The following is a 19,892-nucleotide window of genomic DNA, read 5'->3' on the forward strand; positions in this document are numbered from 1 at the left end:
CATCCAAGAACAGCAATTATTCAGTTGTCCTAGCAACATGGCATTTTCAGATATTGTGAGAATTGTCTCTACATATAATGAATTTTGAGAAAAATAAAAGGCAGAATTTTCTTTCATATATTTAAAACTTTAATTTTAGGAAGATAGCTATTACTATCACCCAACATGTTAAAATACTTGCTCTGAACAGAGCTGTCACTAATACAGTATTTAAATTTACAAAGTGATTACTACATAAATGGGATTGTTCCAGGCTGAAAACAACATTTTTAATACCATAAACAAACAAGAGATGAATGCACAAAATGACCTGTTTAACAGGGGTTTATGTACCCCCTGTGCATTGTATTTGGAAATGAAGTCCTTAAACCAAGAGGCAGAGGGATTCTCTGCGGATTAGAAGAGAGACACAGGGTCCTTTCAGCAGCATCCTTTTACACAAAATTTGGCACTAACACTCTGTTTGCTTCAGCAAATGACTTCACGCTTTGTCCTTTTAATCCAATTTCCACCTTAATATAGACTGAAGTGTTCTGAAAATACTGAAAGAGAATGCCTGGAAATGTATTGTATTAGAAATCTAATTCAGGTGGTAATCCAATACCACACAGTCAGCTTCTCATTAACTGAGACATTTAACCCACAAATGGCTCCACAGAAACCAGCATGAAGCACTAACTATGGCGGGATATAGCTCTCATATAGCAAGATGTGACTCAAGTCTGAGAAGAAGAAGAGGAATAGGCATTATACTGGAAGGCACAATAATTGATTGTACTTGAATAGCTCAGATTTGTAGGTTATTACAGCACTAGGTATTAATGGTGCAGCCCATAAGTGTATAAGCCACCCAATAGCAGGTATTATCTCCTCTTAGGTGAAAGCACCCATGTGTACCTTAAACAGCCATCCCACAGCAGACAGGAGCCCATTCAGAAAAACCTTATTCATACTTTACTGCCACAGAAAACAATCATTTCCTAGTCAATGCACATTGCTACTTTGATTTTTTCTTTCTTGAACTGATTAACCCAGGAAGTGCTTGGACAATATCCTAATGACAGACACTGGTGGATGTGAGCAGCTTGCTGTCTATATGTCCTGGCAAGAAAGGGCCAGAAAACCAGCATCCTCATGTCCTCCTGGTAGAAGCTATGAGTCCATTGATATCTCAAAGGCAATATAACATTGCTGCTCATTGCTTGTGAATATAATGTCAGACTTCCTGTCAGCACAGTGAGATTCACCGGGGATTTTAATAAAAAATACAAACCCAACAATCTTTAGGCAACTTAAACATGATGAACGTATACCACTAAGATATTCCCATCACAATATGAAGTTTCACAAAGCTTTTTATCCTAGTCAAACTAGTATCTATTCATAAAGGTGTTTGGCTTTAACATGTCTTGAGTAGAAGAAGTAGAAAGAAAACAGTATGTACCCAAATTAAAAATTTCTAAAATTTTTGAAGCAAACATGTTCTTACCATAGTTTCTTTCAAACTCGTGAGTTTTACGCACTTCTCCACAGAAAGGTAAATTTGTTCTTTAATAATTTCTACATTTTTTCACAAGGTATAAGGATACTGTTTATACATGATATTACAAAGTTAGGCCAGTAGAGGTAAAAAAATGTGCAGAAAGGAGGAAGACATCTTCTCTTGGTATAAGCACAAGGTTACCCTTATAATCATACCCCTTAGAGATATATTCAAGGTGGGGAACTGAGTAGGTTTCTCTAGAAAGGAAAGATCTGACTTTTTTTAAATTGTCAACATAATTTTTCCTCTAATTTTACATTTAAAGTGGAAAAACTGAAACAGGCACCAGTCTCTCTCCCTGAAGAATTACAAACATGTTTTGGGACTATGTTCCAACCAACCACCCCCTATTTGGAAAAAGTGACATATTTTTGTCATCACTTTCATAAGCCAAACTTTAAAATATGTTAGAACTTCCATCACATTAATGTTTCGCAACTCTGAAAAAGATTTAGATTCCACAGGAATGAGGCCTATAGCCATGAGATATGCCATGAGATATGTGGTGAAGGGATTTCCATGACATATGCCATGAGATGTGTCATATCCAGCCCCTCTGATCTCTGAGGACTAGCTGGAAAGCAAGGGTGCTCATTTTCTGCCAAATTTCTATACTCTTAATGTAACAGATTTTAACAGCGATAATAGCAGCTTTTTTCCCAAATGTTGTGGATTTTCTGAGGAATATAGCAGGTTGTGGTCATATTTATATCAAGTGAGATAAATTTTCTAACTAACTTATATATATAAAATCATCCTGTTTTCACTCTGCCAGATGCATGTGCCCTACTAATCCAAAAATATTAAATGCATAATTTAATTTCATTTCCTCAGGGCATATGATTTCATAACCCATGGCAGGAAAGGATGAGAAGAGTCAATTAACAAAAAAATGTCATGCCTGTCCAAATAAATGAAGGGACAGATCTCTTCAATAGCTTGGCTTGTGCATCAGTCTCCTCCTTTCTACATTAACGTTTATGAATCAGTGATCTATCAAGCCCTTCAAAACCAAGCAGTAGATGCTCAGCAGTTAACAATTTTTCTCGCCCTCTCTGAGATGCACAGTCAAGGATACGCAGTATAAGAAACTTGCACTTCAGAAAACCCATGTATATCCCTCCTGACTTCTTCCACTGTAATACCATTTTCAAATGCAAGATTGGCTGACTTGCTGAAATTTCTAAGCTATGCACTTACAGCTAACTGGAATGCTAATATGAAAAGAGCAACATGACTTTATTTCTGACAAGTGGTAGCCTTCCTTAATGAAGTTTTTTGGTTCTGGAAGATGTGAAGCAAGCTCCTCAGAAAACTTTCTGAAGTTGTGAATTCTCCTGCTGGAATTCAGCAGTCACCAGATTATATGATCCTTGAGTTTGCTTGCCTCAGAAGTATTGATGTATGTTTGAAAAGTATCAGATACTAGCAGTCAGTGTGCCTGCTCCATCTGCCATGAAGACATCATACTTCATGCAACGTAGGCAGGCTCCTGTGGTTTACGAAGGAATGAAAACAACCAAATACTTCTCAGTACTTCTGTTTCAAAGCACAAAAAGCTGACTTGTAATGAAATCAACTCATCTGATGTCCCTACTTTCTTGCAACAGAAGATACTGAGAATTTACCACAGTGAGAAAAGCCTCTGGTATATGCAACTATACGTATTGGTAGCCTAATGCAGTTTTTGTCTGACAAACTTGTTCCACACTATACTAGAAGCCAATTCTTTGAAAGATGCGCTGCGAATGCGAAGTTGCTAGCATGGGTCTTTATAGCCAAAAGCCAACTGGATGTGCTGGCCTAAATAAGTGCCTGATTTCCAACAGGTATGACCCCATACTTTGACACAGACATATCCTCATATGGCATCTTTCTTATTCTGAAACAGAAAGCAGTGGAACCTACCAGTTAAAGCAGGTTCTCATCTTGTATGTACGCAGCTGTTTGGGCTGAAGTACTGTGTTATTCTGAGGCCTCTTGAGATGGTTGACCAAAATTCAGCGTACATAAAAACCATAATCTTAAAAAAAGATGCCTCAGACCTGAACAAAGCATGATCAAAGCTAATCAATTAATTTCTATGCAGTTTGATACAGAACCACTGTTAATTTCAATGTCTGTGACTTGGATTCCTCTTCCCTGTGTTTGATCTCCCTGAAAGTTAGAAAATTTGCTTACACAAGATGCATTCGGTGGACAATAGAAGGAATAAAACATAACTCATCACCCTTATTTTCCACATTGATTTTAGGATGGGATAGTGCAACAAATTCCCTAATATATATGCTGAAAACATTCTGGCAAGGACAGCTGGCAAGCAAATGGAGTCACCCATAACACTGTTTCTACAGAGTGCCCATCCAAGAGTAAATTTTACTCTGTCTGTAAATAATCATGAAGGTAAAGATTGAGAGTCTGTAGAAACTAGAAATATTTACAGAAAGAATTAAAATTGAAATTGCAAGTTTCTTTCAAGCTACTGATCATGCAGTATTAAACAAGCTTTATTGCCTTATCATAGCAATTAATTTTTGCTTCACACTAATGACATTCTTATCATGCCTAAGATGCTAATGCAATTTGACAACAGCAAATACCATAAGATGACTTAGCTTATTCATGTCACTAGTGGGGACAAATTCACAGCTTTACATTAATGACCTCCCAAACATACTAATTGCTTATAAAATGGACTGCTTCTATGATTTTGTCATGGAAAGGAAAGATTCATTTGCACATTGTCTTTTAATATCTGATATTTTAAAGAAAACAATTATCAAGTTTCTAGGCAGCAGCTGTAAACGAAAACTTTGGGTATACCCCATAAAATTATATTTTCACAGCTTTCTTGTTAAATACATGACCTTACTAAATCTTCCAGCTTATTTCACCATCAGCGTGATGTGATACTAATGAGTGATTAAAGTTAAATTTATTGCTGGAAAAAAACACTTGGAGTTCAAAGTAAAATTCTCACATACATCAGAAACAACAAGACTTCATTCTGCTTATTTGCAAACAGCTGTTCCAGCCTGTGATGGATCCTTTGGATCTTCTGTGCATGAGACTGGCTCCAAAAAAGCAAAGTCTCTTCTGATGAGGTGCCTTGGAGAGCACCTCTTTCACAAAACTGAGAAGCTGCAGCTGGAATTAGGGAGCAAGTGACCGTAAATGTGGGAGTTGTTGCTGCTGCTTCTCCAGCTCAGGGCTTGGGGAAGGAGCATTCACATAGAAAGCACGAAACTTAACCACTCAGCCTTGAATGGATTAGAGAAATGTGGCATATGATACTTTGAAGTACTTTGAAACAATAATAAAGGGAAAGCTACAAATTCTGGAAAACAGATTCAGGATTTCATCATATACAACTTTTCTGCTATTACTTCCTTACAAATAGTACCAACATTTTCCTGCATTTCTTGTTAAAGAAGCTGGAAGCAGAGCTGAAAATGTGTTAAGATACTGAATCATAGTATTTGTGTATAAAACGCTTCATTACAAACATATTTTGAATTCTAATTATATTCTTATTAACCCAATTACTTTGCTACATGTATATTTGAACATAATTATATACTATGATATGCACCTCTCCACTATTACGTTTACTGCTAAGGCTAATTTTAACTAAATTAAGTTCATTCAAACAGACTCAGTATACATATTTTTTGTGAATCTTGGGGGTTTTTTTCCAAACTACTATTGTACAAAATAGATAGATATATCTTAAGCTTTTTATAAGAATAAAATGAGTATAAAACAAAATTTACACTAAATAAGTGCCATAGTTTGCTAATGTGTTCTAAACAAAAATATTTGCAGGATTAGTATGAAGTTTACTGCAAGCTTGTTTTAACTTTCAATTGACCTTCCCTTTTTTAAAAAAAGGTTTTCATATTCATACATATATTCCTGTTGAAGATGGGGTTAAACTTGTCAGAAGGATTTTAATAAAATACTGAAGACCTTCTTTAATTTATGGCATATATATTTTCAAGAAGGAAAATGCTGATATTATCTTGGTTATAAGCTCGCTGCTGAAATGATTTAGATATTCTTTTCCTTTCACACAGTATCAGTACAAAGCTTTTCTTTGCAGGCAATGAATTATAGTTGACACTTCAAACCTATTCTATCAGTATCTTCTAGTTCAGAAAAATGAGAAAACATAAATATTTATTCTATGTATAGAGAAAAGACACAGGACTCTGATACAAATGATCCATTATGGAATGATAAATAATTGTTACATGTGTCACACTTAGAACAGTAAAGGGCAAAAAAATTTGCCACTTTTTAATATGAGGATTTGAGGTTATTGTGCAAATAAAAATGCAGTCATTTTACCATAGTGAGCTGATAAGTGTTTAGGCCCAGTGATTTTTGATGACATTCACTTCATGACTACATGGATGATGAAGCTGCTTGATACAGATCCTTGGTCTGATTTGATAAAGCCTCTTAATGATGAGCCTTAACAGTGGAAAAATATTAATGTAAACAACCTTCCAATTTCTCAGTTCATATGCACAATACCTCTCTATCTTAAGCTTACCAATTAATAAGACTAAGAATCTGTTTGTTCCATTCTGTGATCTTTTCACTGTCTTTAATCTTGTTTCTATTACTAACTTAGGTTTATATATTATGCAGAGAAGTAGAGGCTATTATAACCTGCTGAATAATAAACTCTGTAGGAAAAAAAAAGTGAAATTTTCAAATATTTAAAACAATATTATCAGCCTTATTATCAGTCTTTCCTCTTGAAAAAATGAGATTTATCCTATTAAGTGCAACCTCTAGCCAAAATGCAGTAAAAAGAACTAATCCAAAATATTTTTTAATTTTTTTTTTAAATGCACAATGTCTGTTTTTGTACTAGAAAGGAAAGCTCTTTGAAGTAATGATCTTTCTTTTTTTTTTATTCAGTGCTTTTAACCAAAGAACCCTGACTGCGACATTAAAATGCATCAGTGATATAAATTATGGAGCTAAAAATAAATACCCAAAATTACAAGCTTTTGAGTAAGACTGCCATAAAAAAAGTATAATATATAATTGCACAGAATTATTTGATAATTTGTGTTATAGGATCTTCACAGACTGTAACATAGAGATCCCTTACTTATTAAATTCAATGCATATTGATTTAAATGAATATAAACTAGTATTAATTCAGTAAATAAAAATTAGGAAGTTCTAAAGTAATAATACTCTAGAAAAGTGGCAGAGCCATTTTCTCAGACTGCTACATTTGTATTAAACAGTGAACTATAAATCACAATTCATAGATGCTAACTCAGCTTTAAAAAAAAATCCAACCTGGAACCACACCACATACGCAATAGTGCATCTGAAAAGTTTTAATTTTTGACACTATTTCTTGGCTTCATCACTACACATGGCCTTTAGCAGGTTAACTTGTGACATAGAAATAGTGTGCTACAATAGGTAAGAACAAATGTTTTCCTAGCCCAGTTTTATTGTTTACCTTCAGTGGCCACTGGCAGACACCTAGGAAGACCACAAGATGAAGGTAAGACCAAATCAAATTTATCCATATTAGTTTCCAAAATTAAAAGTTATTATTAAGTAGAATTACCTTTGAGATAAAGAAATTCTGCCTGAAATACCTAGTATCATAGAAATAATTTTTTAAAAGTAGACTTTAGGAACAGTAGTATTTTAAAGAACACTCCAAATTCTTCCAGCTTTTGACCGTTGATAAAATAATTAAAATATATTTCAATTTTTCTCTTCATGTATTTCTACATGAGATCCTGAGGGAGGGATGGAGGGATCAAATGTATCTCCCTCCATGGCATGAGAGATCTTGCAGATTGTCATGCTTCTGGTTAAGAAGGAAGTTTCTTCAACTTCATCTTTCCTACAGGAACAGGGTTTGGATTTATTTTTTTTGTAAGGTTTTAATGAGCTTCCCCTTTTTGAATTACTGAGTGCCTCTGCAGACACTAAAAGCTTTCTCGAGTAACAACATGACTTCAAAATTGGGTTATTTTTACTCTGCTGCTTATCAGGCTACAATATAGAGCAATGGTGATCTAATGATCATCTCTACAGGCTCTGAATGACACTACAACTCTTGTCTGTATCCTCATTTCAAATACCACCCTTGAAACTAGAAAGAGGCTGTTAAAACAAGCAATATTTTGCAGAAACAAACATCTAAAATTTTGCACAGCATGCACACATGCACACAAATTATATTCTGTGGATGAATCCATTTTTAAATGCCGACTTACTAAGATTTTTTTCCGAGAGCTGACTATATAAATAAAGCCTGTCAGAAAATAAGAGTAAAAATAAGCATTCAAAATGAATTAAAAAAAAATCTCTGCTCCTTTCCTTGTATTCACTTTCTTCATGGTTTTTGTATGTTGTCTTCCATTTTGAGTATCATACCTCCCAAATTCAGAGATACATTAGAAGAAATATGACTTTATTTTGACTTAATTTTCTATACTTCTCTACCAGGTATTTTTTATAGGTCTGTCTTTATCCTCCTAAACTCTGGACATTTATTTTCATAATACCCACCCCATGTGACCAATACTGGACTAACAGAGCTTAGTGAGTGCCTACACACAAAAAGTCTACTGAAAATTTGAAGGACACTGGAGTCAAGTACGATCAGTGGGTTGAAAAACTTACAGGGAACGATTCTATTGTCATTTCGTTGTACAAATTTAAGGTAACTTTCTCCCCTGACTGCTCATTTTGGAATTTTGATTGTAATTCTCCCCCAAATTAGAACCTACTACTTGAATTTATTCCAGTTTCAGAGAGAATTCTCAGGGTAGAATCCTAGATTTGAACACAGAATCACAGAATTATGGAATCCTTTAGCTGGAAAAGATCTCTAAAATCATCAAGTCCAACCTGCCCTAACGCTGCCATGTCCAACCATGTCCCTAAGTGCAACATCTACAAGTCTTTTAAATATCTCCAGGGATGGTGACTCTACCACTTCCTTGGGCAGCCTGTTCCAATGTCTGACAACTATTTCCTTGAATACATTTTTCCTAATATCCAATCTAAATCTCCCCTGGTGCAACTTGAGGCCATTTCTTCTGATACTGTCACTTGCTACCTCCTTTCAGGTAGTTGTAGAGAGTGATGAGGTCTCCTTTTCTCCAGGCTGAACAATCCCAGGTCACTCAGCCACTTCTCATAAGACTTGTGCTCCAGACCCTTCACCAGCTCTGTTGCCCTTCTCTGGACATGCTCCAGCACTTCAGTGTCTTTCCTGTACTGAGGGGCCCAAAACTGAATGCAGCACTCAAGGTGCAGCCTCATCATCTTGCTCAGTACAGGGGGACAATCCCTGCCCTGGTTCTGCTGGCCACACCAATTCTGCTACAAGCCAGGATGTCATTGGCCTTCTTGGCCACCTGGGCACACTGCCACCTCATTCACTTTCTGTGAATTCCAGTGCTTGTAGTTCTTGATACCAAATCACAGTTTAAATTTTGTGTAACTGATCACCTGTCTGAAAATCGTACAAGGAGTAAGGGATCCTAATTTACAGAAAGAAGCAGGATTTTCATTAGTTACAACATTAGGCAGTAGCTCTTAATTTTAGTCAATCTCCTGAACAACCCAGATATGACAAGACTACTCTTGTGGGGTAAACTGAGAAAACAGCCGTAAAATAAGTAAAAAGTGTTCTTTTTGAATGGATAAATACAGAAGAACTGGCTAATACATTAAAGCCAGGAACAATAATGAGTATTTTGAAGATTATTTTAATTTATTTTTTCTAGAGCACAAAAATGACAGTGCAATCTCACTGTCAGTCCTGGACCATGCTGCATGCTGACACTGAAAAGGGAGGTCATGGTCCACAGTTATGTACATCCTCCACCACCCATGCCTGGTCTGCGAGACCAGCTCACCAACCCAGCTCACGTATCTGCTGGTCCAACAAGAGCAGCAGGAAGGCTGTGAACACAGACTGCCCTTTCAGCAGCAGCGTGGGCTTGGGCTGGTGTAAACTGGCTGAGGGCTTGGCCTGCTGGCCCCTGAATTGCAGAGCATCTCCAAACCCCATCTTAGCCACCTACCTAGGTTAAAGCCTCCTCCAGGTGCCCTGAGAAGTCCTCTGCAAGCATCTTTCAAATAATTTTAGCTAGCTAAGTCTTGCAGTAGGTGACTCTCCACCTCTATTGTGTATATGAAGAATAATACGAAGCAGTCCTTATAAGAGGACATGGAAGTATCTTTATTGACAGGAGGTGTGTGTGTGCTAATTTCCTGTGATGATTTCTACCAAATTAAACAAGAATCTTAGCAGAGTAAAACACACTAGGACCGGGTAATGGAGAACCAACTTCCCAAACATACCACTCCTCATCACAGTCTACGTTTCTCTGAATCTAACTATATTTTCAGGAACGCTTTTAGTTTCTAAATAAAACAAAGCCCATAACTACAGCATAGAATATATAGTTATGAGTAGTCCAGGTAATCTAGAGGTTTTGGGAGACTCAGATAGCTAAGTAGCCATTCTTAAAAATAAAAAATTAATTATAGGAAAACGGTTCACTTAAGAAGGATTTAGCAGGTCAGTGAGGGCTATTAAAGATAATGGTGTGTGTTAATCTACTTGATAGTCTTCAGAAAATACATACTTGAAGTTAACATAAATTTAGTTTTAAATTACTGTTAATTAAGGTAGATTAATGTATATATGACTCACAAAAATATACATTAATAGTAAAAAGAGCTATTCTAACAAATAACAAATCACTGATCCTACTGCACTGAAATATTTAGGCAATGTGAACTCTTCAATCAATGTCTAAAGATTCTGTTTAACAGTGAGAGAAATGCAAAGAAACAATACTTCGATGAAGCAGCATTGGAACACTACTTGGATTGCACTGCAGTTTAGAGATAACCCTGAAGCAACTGGGCAGGAAAAATCTATATAACCTACGTTATATTAATGATTACTGACTGACTTCTGCTTATCTTCATTCCCTTAAGGATGACATTGAAATTTTCAACTATGCTCAAGTTTCATTATCTGAAATCTAGCCTATAATAAATTAAAGGGTTTCTGATGATATTTTCAACCTGTCAAAATAAAATGGAAAATTTCTGATATCATGTATTACCTAGAAAAAGGATCACTGCTTTGTTCATATAGTGCAATGTGAAGTCTAATACTTACACTGCATGCCATGACCAGAGAATGTATTAGCTTAATTTTTCATTCAAATATTACAGATAAGAGAGAAGACAATAGATCCCTCAGAAGAGAAAGAAAAAAGAAAGAACATTAGGAGTGTGCACATAAAATATCGAAGAAAGGAGCTACATTTCCTCCAGGAAAGAACTTTCATTGTACATCACAGGAGCCACACAGCAAATGGCAACAGTAGCTTCCACAACATGGCACCATGCCACCTCACGGATATCTCAAAGCAATACAGTCAAAGCTGACCAGACAGTGCACACAGGTACACTGAAGTTCACTGACATCAATACATCTATCAAAATATACAGCAGGTGGGAAACAGCCTTCAACTTGAACAATTTCCTAGTATTTTCCCCAAAACTCGCTTAATTCTAATTTTCCAATCAATTTTCCACTCCCTTCCTCTAACAAAAAAAGTAAATTACGACTTAAGCATGTCATTGAAGCTGAAATTAATGCTGTTCTTTCCTCTTAGAATATAACAAGTTGTTTAATGCTCCACAACACTCTAAAGGGGCCAAATTTAACAACATGCTCATTTGAAGCTGAATTTACAAAAATTAATTTTTCTTCTTTTATTTGTGGGCAAGGTGTAAACAATATGTCTTATTAAATATACAGTAGAGGCAATTTAATGGCTTTTTCTGATCCTATCAATTTTAAAAGTTGTTTCTAGTATCATTCAAGGAAAGATTTTTTTTTTTTCTCTTTGGAGGAATGCAATTCCAACTTATCTATCTTCAGAATATGAAGACGAATTTGTACACAAGTGATCCTAAATGCCACTGCTTTCCTGTTTTCAATGTTGCTGTTTTTCCAGAGAATGTATCCACAGATCAATGACCCTGTCATGTGATCTGGAAATGCCAAAGAATAATACCTCAGGGAAAATATTTTTACTTGAGTTAAAATACTAATTTTTACAACAAAAAGAAAGCAGAAATCCTAAAATCTCTGAGGATACCATCCAGAAAATGCACAGACCTGGCAAATAAAGAAAAAGAAATAGTAGAGAACTAATAATTCTTCATGGAAAATAATTCCCATTTAAAGCCACAGCAAAATTAATGAATCTCACAGATTAATAAAATGCTCATTTGCAGCATTCATCGTGGCACATTTTTTGCATGTTTTGCCATTTTTCTCTTACTGTTTATTAATTACGGTTACTTGGAAGGGATGATCTGCAGGGTAGGTATCAGTGCATACCAAGACTGATGAACGTTCCCAGATGCCCAAGTCGTGTGGAGGGTCTATCATGCACAGGATCTGTGCTGAAACCCTGAATGTTTTCCTGCAGTGAACCTGCAGGCACTCCTGACAACAGAAATGCAGCTGACTGGAGTAAATTCCAGGAGCACCACTCCTTTCCCTTCCACCACTGCAGGAGAAAGACATTCTTAAGCTGATGAGTATGCACATGTGAAGGGGGACTGACTGCTCCCCTGGGGGGGATCTTTCAATCCTTCCCTCCTTTCTCTACCCCAAAGGAGAGTGTGGTATCAAATCCCTTAACTTTGATGGTGTGCTTTTCTCTGTAGTCCATATGTAGACAGTGGTGTCGATTTCTGAATTCAATTATTTGGATATTAGGGAAAAAGAAACCCACAACAGTTTTTTTCTAATTTTTTAGCACACTTTTTAAATTACTTTTAGAATTATGGTTGAATGTCAGGCAATAAAGGAGAAAACTGCAGGGATTTTAATTGTCTCAGCTTTGGTTATTACACAATAGATATTTTTGTCATCTATATATAAAGTATCTTTGTGAAATCCTTTAAAATATGATTTCAAACCAATGAATGCCATTTTCTATTTGCCTTTAATTTCCTCTCAATAGTAAGTTCATCAGAGTGTAACAATTAATTAACTTAATTAAGCTAACTTAATTATGTTCTTTCATAGGTCAATATGTAGAGCTACTCAGATTAATAACAGAGCTTGTAAAGTTAATCTTCTTGTATAATGCAAATGATGCCCAGTCATGTATTAAATACCTTCCTGGGTAACAGATGATATAGGACTGAATGTACTTTAAAGAAGGGCAGAGACTGTGAAAAGGTTAAATAAAGAAAAATGTCTTGGATTTGTGGAAATTTTGAACAGACCTAATTCATTTTTTAAATTAATAATATTCTTCTAAGAGGAGCGCTCATTTCATAAGGCCATTTACAGCTTAAATATACATAAATAAATTTTGACTTCAAAAGCAGAACTGCATGGCAGCATTTTCCAGCCATCTTGAGACCTTTAGGTTTAGTTATTAAGAAGATTACATAAAACAGTTATGTGAAGAGATTAAATGGAAAATATGAATTCCTAACTCCAGTGCATTTACATGCTTAACTGTATTTCCCAGTTTATTTTACAGAGGAACCACTTCAGTAGTCAAAGGTATTGTGTTCCTTTCCTCTGTTCATTATTAATTCACTTTTAACACAGTCAGACTCTAAGGCTCTTTAGGCATGTGGCTAAGCACCTTTGTTCTGAAATATTAATGGGAACTACAGTAATAATAATAATAATTACTTGTAGAAGCATGAAAAGTAAAATCAAACAAATCTCTTGAGTGCCAAATGATCTGAACAGGTGACTCAACTCTTCTGTTTTGATAAATGAGTCTGATGGCTGGAAGACACACTGACAAGAAGAGATGGATTATGGGCCAAATCACCACATTTCAGTCAAGGAACCAAATATCAGTCTTTTCTACAATGAATCTGACTTAGGCCCAGAAAATATCTGAAATGCATAGCAATTCCAGTTCTGTAATCTGTTGCAACTCTTTCGTGCGTTTTCTCTCATAGAAAACAAAGAGGAGTGGTATAATAAACATTCTGTAATAAACACCTTACAGGATGTTTATTGCAAAAGACTGTAAAGGAAAAGGCCTTGGAATCGTGAAAACCACCATTGCTCAAAAGCTTTAAAACCAGAAAAAAGTACTAAAAAATGCACTGGAGGGATCCATCCTACATCTACGAGGGAATGGATGACACAGAAGATCCAGTGTTTTCTTATCTTTGTTAAAGCACATCATTTAGTGTTTGTGGTGTATTCTTTTTTTTGGTGTTTTGTCTGTTTGCAGATGTAAGTGTAGCAGAAGGCTCAGAGTACAAATTAACCTCATTCCAAAATCACAGTCCCACAACTACTGATATAAAAGGGAATTATTTATCTACGATACAAAATAACTAACAAGTTATCACTTATGATTTTCATCAGAAAACAGACTTCTAGGTCCAAACAGCATGGACATTTCCAATTCCTTTTCTGAGTGGAAAATCCCTTCAGAAGTTAAACAAAAAATTTAGTGTTCAAAAACTAAATATGCAGTTCAACTCACCCTATGTGGGTAACTGTTGTTTTTTTTTTTTTTAAATTAACACTATGACAAGAAGAACATATTTATAGCAACTACAATCTGTCTTTAGAACCACAATGCTTTGCACAGCTTTTATAGTTTTAATACAGCACTCAAAAAAGCACCACAGATACATAACCTATTCATGTTCATATGCTACCAACACATCATTCATGTTTTACCCTAAAGTGCTCCATGCCTTATGCATGCTTTTCTTGTAGGGGAAATAGGGTTGGTTGTTTAATTAATTTTTTTATGCAAAAGAAAGGACGGCACAGCTTTTCCTCTGTACTGTTCTGGCAATGCAGACATTCAAAAAGATCAGCTCTGTTAGCCTCTAGGCTTACACTATTAAAACATGATTAACTGATTTGCCACAGGATTGGCAAAGGAAATTAAAACACATAACTCATGTACTTCTATTTTACTTCTAATTAAAGATGAAAATATGCCTCTTATGAGACTCAGGTTTAAGGGAACTGTCAAAACTAGTATTTTCTTACTTGGATAACCAACCATTGATACCATCAATCCCTGTGGAGTAAAGTGTTGCTATGAGAAGTGGTATCAAGATACAGCCCACAGATCTTGCTCTTTAGCCACTACATGAGAAAGGGAAAGCAAAACTACTTTAACAACAAACCTTCACTTTCTTCAATGCCATAAAAAACCCCTATATAAATATATTTACTAAATGTGCTGCAACTGCCAGATGCACAGTGAAGGAGACCACAGAAAACAGAGTAAGGGTCATGAAAGCTGATTCATCAGCCTTTAAATTTTGTCAAATGATTACAGTGTTATTCAAACAGGTGTATTCTTACATTTAAAACATTTTAAATAATCATGGTGTCCAGAAAATTTTCTTTCATCTGTTCATGGTAAAGAATGTGTGATATCAGAGAAAAAAATTAATGTATTGACTCAGGGCATACTAACAATGGTACAGTTCTGAATTTTGAAAGGTTTGTGGGAACAAAATTCCTGTCTTAAGCATTACTATTGGAGGGAAACCATCAATACTATATAAACTGCTAGGAAGGTTTAATGAAACTACAATGAAATTAGGATGACACACACCTATCCACTTTCAAATGCATTGAATTCTTCTTTCAATTCCACTTTTCAATCCTAATTCTTAAAAAATCCAATAAATATACACAATATTAACTCAATCAGAGGAAACTTCCTTATTTTAGGATGGACACTAATTAAAATTATTCAGGCATTTAAATCTGTACAACTTAAATTTTACTGAGGTCTGCACAGCTTTTGAAAACACAGAATAAAGTATATTTATAACTTTAAGGGCAGCTTGGTTACTTTATAACCCAAAGTGTTTCTGCATCTGAAGTACACTGATGAATAAACACACTTTCCTGAATCCTTCACAGGTATAAAAATTTCACAGGTGTCTAAATCTAAACATTCAATATGTTAATCATTTCTGCAGTGGCTTTTGTCCTATGCCACATAGCTGGACACTGTTCCAATCCTACACACAGTTAAATCTGATTTTAGAGTATGAAAAGAGGTTGGAAAGAAGTGCAGCAATAAGAGGACTGGATGCCATCCTGCCCTCCTGTTGAAGAGAGCTCAATATTAAACCACTATTTCTATTAGGAGGAATGACTAGACAAGTAGAACAAAGCCTCATCTGAGTGATCAAATTATATCCCACAAATGTCATACCACTCATGACACAAGTAAATGAGTGTTAGATTCAGACTGGCCTACCTAAGAGAAAAACAAATTGTAATTAGGAAAAATCTGTACTTAACTCTAATGTGGCAACTCATGGGATTTTTCTTACTTTCCCCTACTAGAAGTTGTGTGTCCTCACATTTGTGAGCCCAAGAGTCTTTTTGAATACTGTTTTCTACATCCTTCTCAATTTTTCTCCACCTTCCCAAAATCCTTAGCTGTTAGCCACTTTGCCTTCTTTAATCTTTTCTCCTATTTCTCTTTTCCATGGCTGCATTTGAACTCTTCCTTAACAACTTCATTCTCACCAGTACTGATGGGTTGAATTCAGATGAGACATAAATCATACAAATAATGCAGCAGTCAGCAGCTGTAGTCAATCTCAAATATTAACTCATTAAGCAGATACTGAAAGACTTACCAGGAGATTTTGATTAAAATGAAAAATAAAAAGGGCACTAGTTGAAGTCAAACTCTGCAAACACTTTTTCTGACCTGTTTTTTAGGGTGTAATTCACAAATGTTTGTTTATCATGCTGACTTACCCAAGTGTAACTTAGATGGGTTGTTTCATGGTGGGTTCTGAATTTGGAAATTCAGCATACTGGTGCTCCCCTCTCAAGGTTCCCTGCAAAACCACAAAACTCTTTCTGACTCACCTCTCTCTCTTTTATATAAATTGCATTAATATGCCTGGAGAAAGTCTCACTCCCTTATAAAACATGTAACCTCACATTCAGTAAAACAGCTTCAATATAAACTATTGCTGAGCTATTCAGTAAAATTTGAAAGGTATATTCCCACCTTTTGATTTTCTGAAGTTTCCTTTCCCCCACAGTTTAGCTGTTTTTATTCCACAAAAGCAAAAGCTGTATATGCATCTTCCTCTTGGTCACCTTTTACTAACTAATCATGTTTCATTCCTCTTTCTGCAGCACTTCTCATCTTTTTATTTTTAAACATCATCTGTGCTCCCAATTTTAATTTCTCCAATGAAGTCAGACAAGTTGGCAAAACTTAGAATTAAGAGGCAGAACCCACATCCCTCCATAGACTAGAGGTACCATTTTCTACTCAAGAATGTATACAAAAGTATTACTAAAAGATTATACTACTCTAACCTCAGGACTGCTTAGATGTTCTAACCTAACTTTCTATCTTGGAATATGTAGTGATATTCCAAAATAAGCAAAGTATCTATTTGGTCTTCATCCAGAAGACACTCTTAAGAATTCCCCTGGCTCAGTACTGTGGACTTCCCTATTCTTCAGATTAAGTGACAAGAGTATCAGAAGAATGAAGATATTTGATAATTATTAAAAGGCTACACAAATGGCATCGTGTTTTCTCTGGCTAGTATTTCACTCTCCTTTACTGTGAACATTACAGTCAAAAGAAATCTCAGAAAAAAACCATGAAAGACTAATCTTTATATTACCTGGTCCTTGGGAGTATTTTTAATAATAATAATAGTAATAACTAAATTGTTTGAGGAAGCTGAGATTAATCGTGCTAAGGCTACTCCAAAGGAAGGACTTACTTCTCACAGGAAGGGTTAATTTAAGGATAATAATGGTACTCTTAGAAAATTATTGCCACCATGAAATGAAGTTGTGAGTCTGAATTCTGCAGACAATCTTTCCTCTTGTACTGTGACAAGGATGCATTGTAGGGACAGAAAAAACCTTAAGTCATTGGCTACACTATGGAACTACCTTACAAGCACCTTTGCTTATAACAACAGGGAGTATGAACTTATGAGTAGACTACATCATTAGCATCTTGTATCATTTTTTGGAAAACAAGAGAAAAAAGAAAGGTACAATAGAAACAAGGGTCTTTCCTTTGCACAACCAGAAGTTAGACATACTTAAATTTTGTGAAGGATGTCAAAAGGCTTATATCTACCTATATATCTATGTACAGATTTATAACTCTTTAGTGTACTGAAATTTAATCTGCCAGAATCTAACAGGACTCCTGTTACTATTGTGGTATGAAAGACAAGAAAAAATTTTCCTAATTACTGACAATAAGAAATAGTATTTAAAAGGTAGTATATGGAATATACTTGGTTTATGGGTACCATTAATCAAGGTCCTGAGATTCACCTTGGTCCTGCACGTTGTTGATATGGGAGGATAAGATTGAGTTTTAGCTTTAAAAAGTCTCTGTTATTAGAAAAACAACACTAGGCATGAAAAACAGAGGCAAATGTGTATCCCCCAACAGTTAATCTTGGAAAAGAATAGACACAGAATGTCCTACCTCTTCTGGACGTTTCTGTGCCACCGATATCAGCTCTTCAGAGCTACTTCTTGAGGTAGAGGGTACCACGTTACCTGGGGCCTCTGAGACCACCTCATTTGACGGCTCGGAGTCCTGAGGGCAACAGAGACAAACAGACCCCTCAGCAGCGTGTTGACGTGGCACGCCAAGAAAATGAGACTTTTCAGAGGAACTGTGCTCTAAGCACAAACAGTGAAATAAAAAATACTTGAGGTCTGGAAATCTACTCTTTTTACCCTGGGCAACTTCTTTTATCTCAGGCAAAAACATTTGTCATATATTTTCTCTTAAAATAGTAATATTTTCTTCACAAGAGCACTATAATACTTATTAAGCAGCTATATGGCATTTCAGAATTGCAAAGTTCTGAATACCTACCCCTGCTCCTGAACTGCAAGGAAGGGAATATTAATAATATTACATTAGAGGTTTCTGTATAACAGCTGGAGCCATGCTAGAACAACCCTCCACAAATGTATTTTACCAATCACTGTAAACCAATACAGCACACAACCTAATAAAGAAGTGAGTAGAGTTTGCTGTCTATTAGTAAATTTAACACTACAGTAAAATAAAATAAAAATTCTTAAGTAATTTGCATTCTATTTTCCAAATTGCCTTGATTTTGCAATGCAACGCTACTAGATCAGTCAAAATAAAAAACACTTTAATACCTTCCCTGCTTCACACAGAGGTTTTGATAACTGCATAGACTGAGATATTTTACCAGAGAGAAAAAATCTATTAATCTGTACAATCTTTACTGTGCTTGTCGTGATGTTCATTACAGAAGATATTTTAGATGTCATCGCTTAGCAAGCAGAATGTGTGTTTTTGATATATCACTTTCTTTCTACATTCATTAATTGCAAGGAAATCAAGATTATACTTTTGAAAACTGCAAGCTGCAAAGCTCATTATTAAGTTTTCAAACATAACAACCTCTAAAAAAGTAAATTAAAATTTCATAATGATAATAGTCAGCAACTGCAGTTTAGCCCAATGTATGGAAAGGGAAAAAGTGAGCAATGGTCCAACAACCATTACTGAGTCACACAGAGAATCACGGGTAAGACCAGGTACCATAAAAGAATTAACACATGGAGGGGGTTCCCAGAGACTATAAATTTGAAAAAATACTTTCTGAGTCTAAATATTTTAAATAAAGCTTTTTACACCTTTCTCATGGTATTACCTCTCTGTGATTTAGAAAAAGAATATTCTGACCCATTCTGTGGCTTGCCACGTTAAGTTTAAGGTTTGGTCTGAGGAAGGCATTTTAGGAAAAAACAGCTTTCAGGAAAAAATAGCTTTCAGTGAAGACTAAAGAATACCATCAATTAAAATGTTAGCAGTGAAGTCCAAATGCCATTGCACTGAACTGTTTTATGGGCAGAATACTGGATCTCTGAAACAAAAGGAAAAGGGAGATATTTTGGAAGAATATCAAGACCACAGCCAAACACAATGAACTGCAAGGGAAAACATCTCTAGCAATCTGACAATAGAAGTCTGATTTTCCCTATGCTATATGCCATCAAAAGAAACTTTGCATCCTTTTAATCCTGACAGCTCACTGTTTTGCCTGGACTTGCACAGGCAAACATCCTCTCTCTCAAAGGCTAGGGCCACTCAGTTTGGTTCCCAGTGAACTATGGGGATGAGAATATTTCTTCTTGTTGACCCAAACAGCCATGAGCTGACTCTGAGTATGGAACAGTACTGTTTTATTTTCTCCTTGAGAAAGTTAAATCAGTGCCATGCAA

The 19,892-nt window shown here is 35.6% G+C and overlaps 1 protein-coding gene across 5 annotated transcripts in view; it reads right to left on the minus strand.

Moving 5' to 3' along the window:
* Positions 1–19,892, minus strand: part of PHF14 (PHD finger protein 14) — a 159,375-nt gene that overhangs the window by 14,347 nt on the left and 125,136 nt on the right. For 3 of the 5 annotated variants that reach the window (XM_018075667.2, XM_018075665.2, XM_018075663.2), the window contains one exon: positions 18,106–18,219. The exons of 1 other annotated variant lie outside the window; for it this stretch is intronic. In XM_018075667.2, the coding sequence (XP_017931156.1) occupies positions 18,106–18,219 (114 nt within the window). Of the gene's footprint in view, positions 1–16,382; positions 16,466–18,105; positions 18,220–19,892 lie in introns of all 5 variants that reach the window. One more of the 5 variants, XM_018075664.2, reaches the window with a different exon arrangement.

Source organism: Manacus vitellinus, unplaced genomic scaffold (genome assembly GCF_001715985.3).
Source record: "Manacus vitellinus isolate BGI_N305 unplaced genomic scaffold, ASM171598v3 scaffold_3_pilon, whole genome shotgun sequence".
Lineage (NCBI taxonomy): Eukaryota > Metazoa > Chordata > Aves > Passeriformes > Pipridae > Manacus > Manacus vitellinus.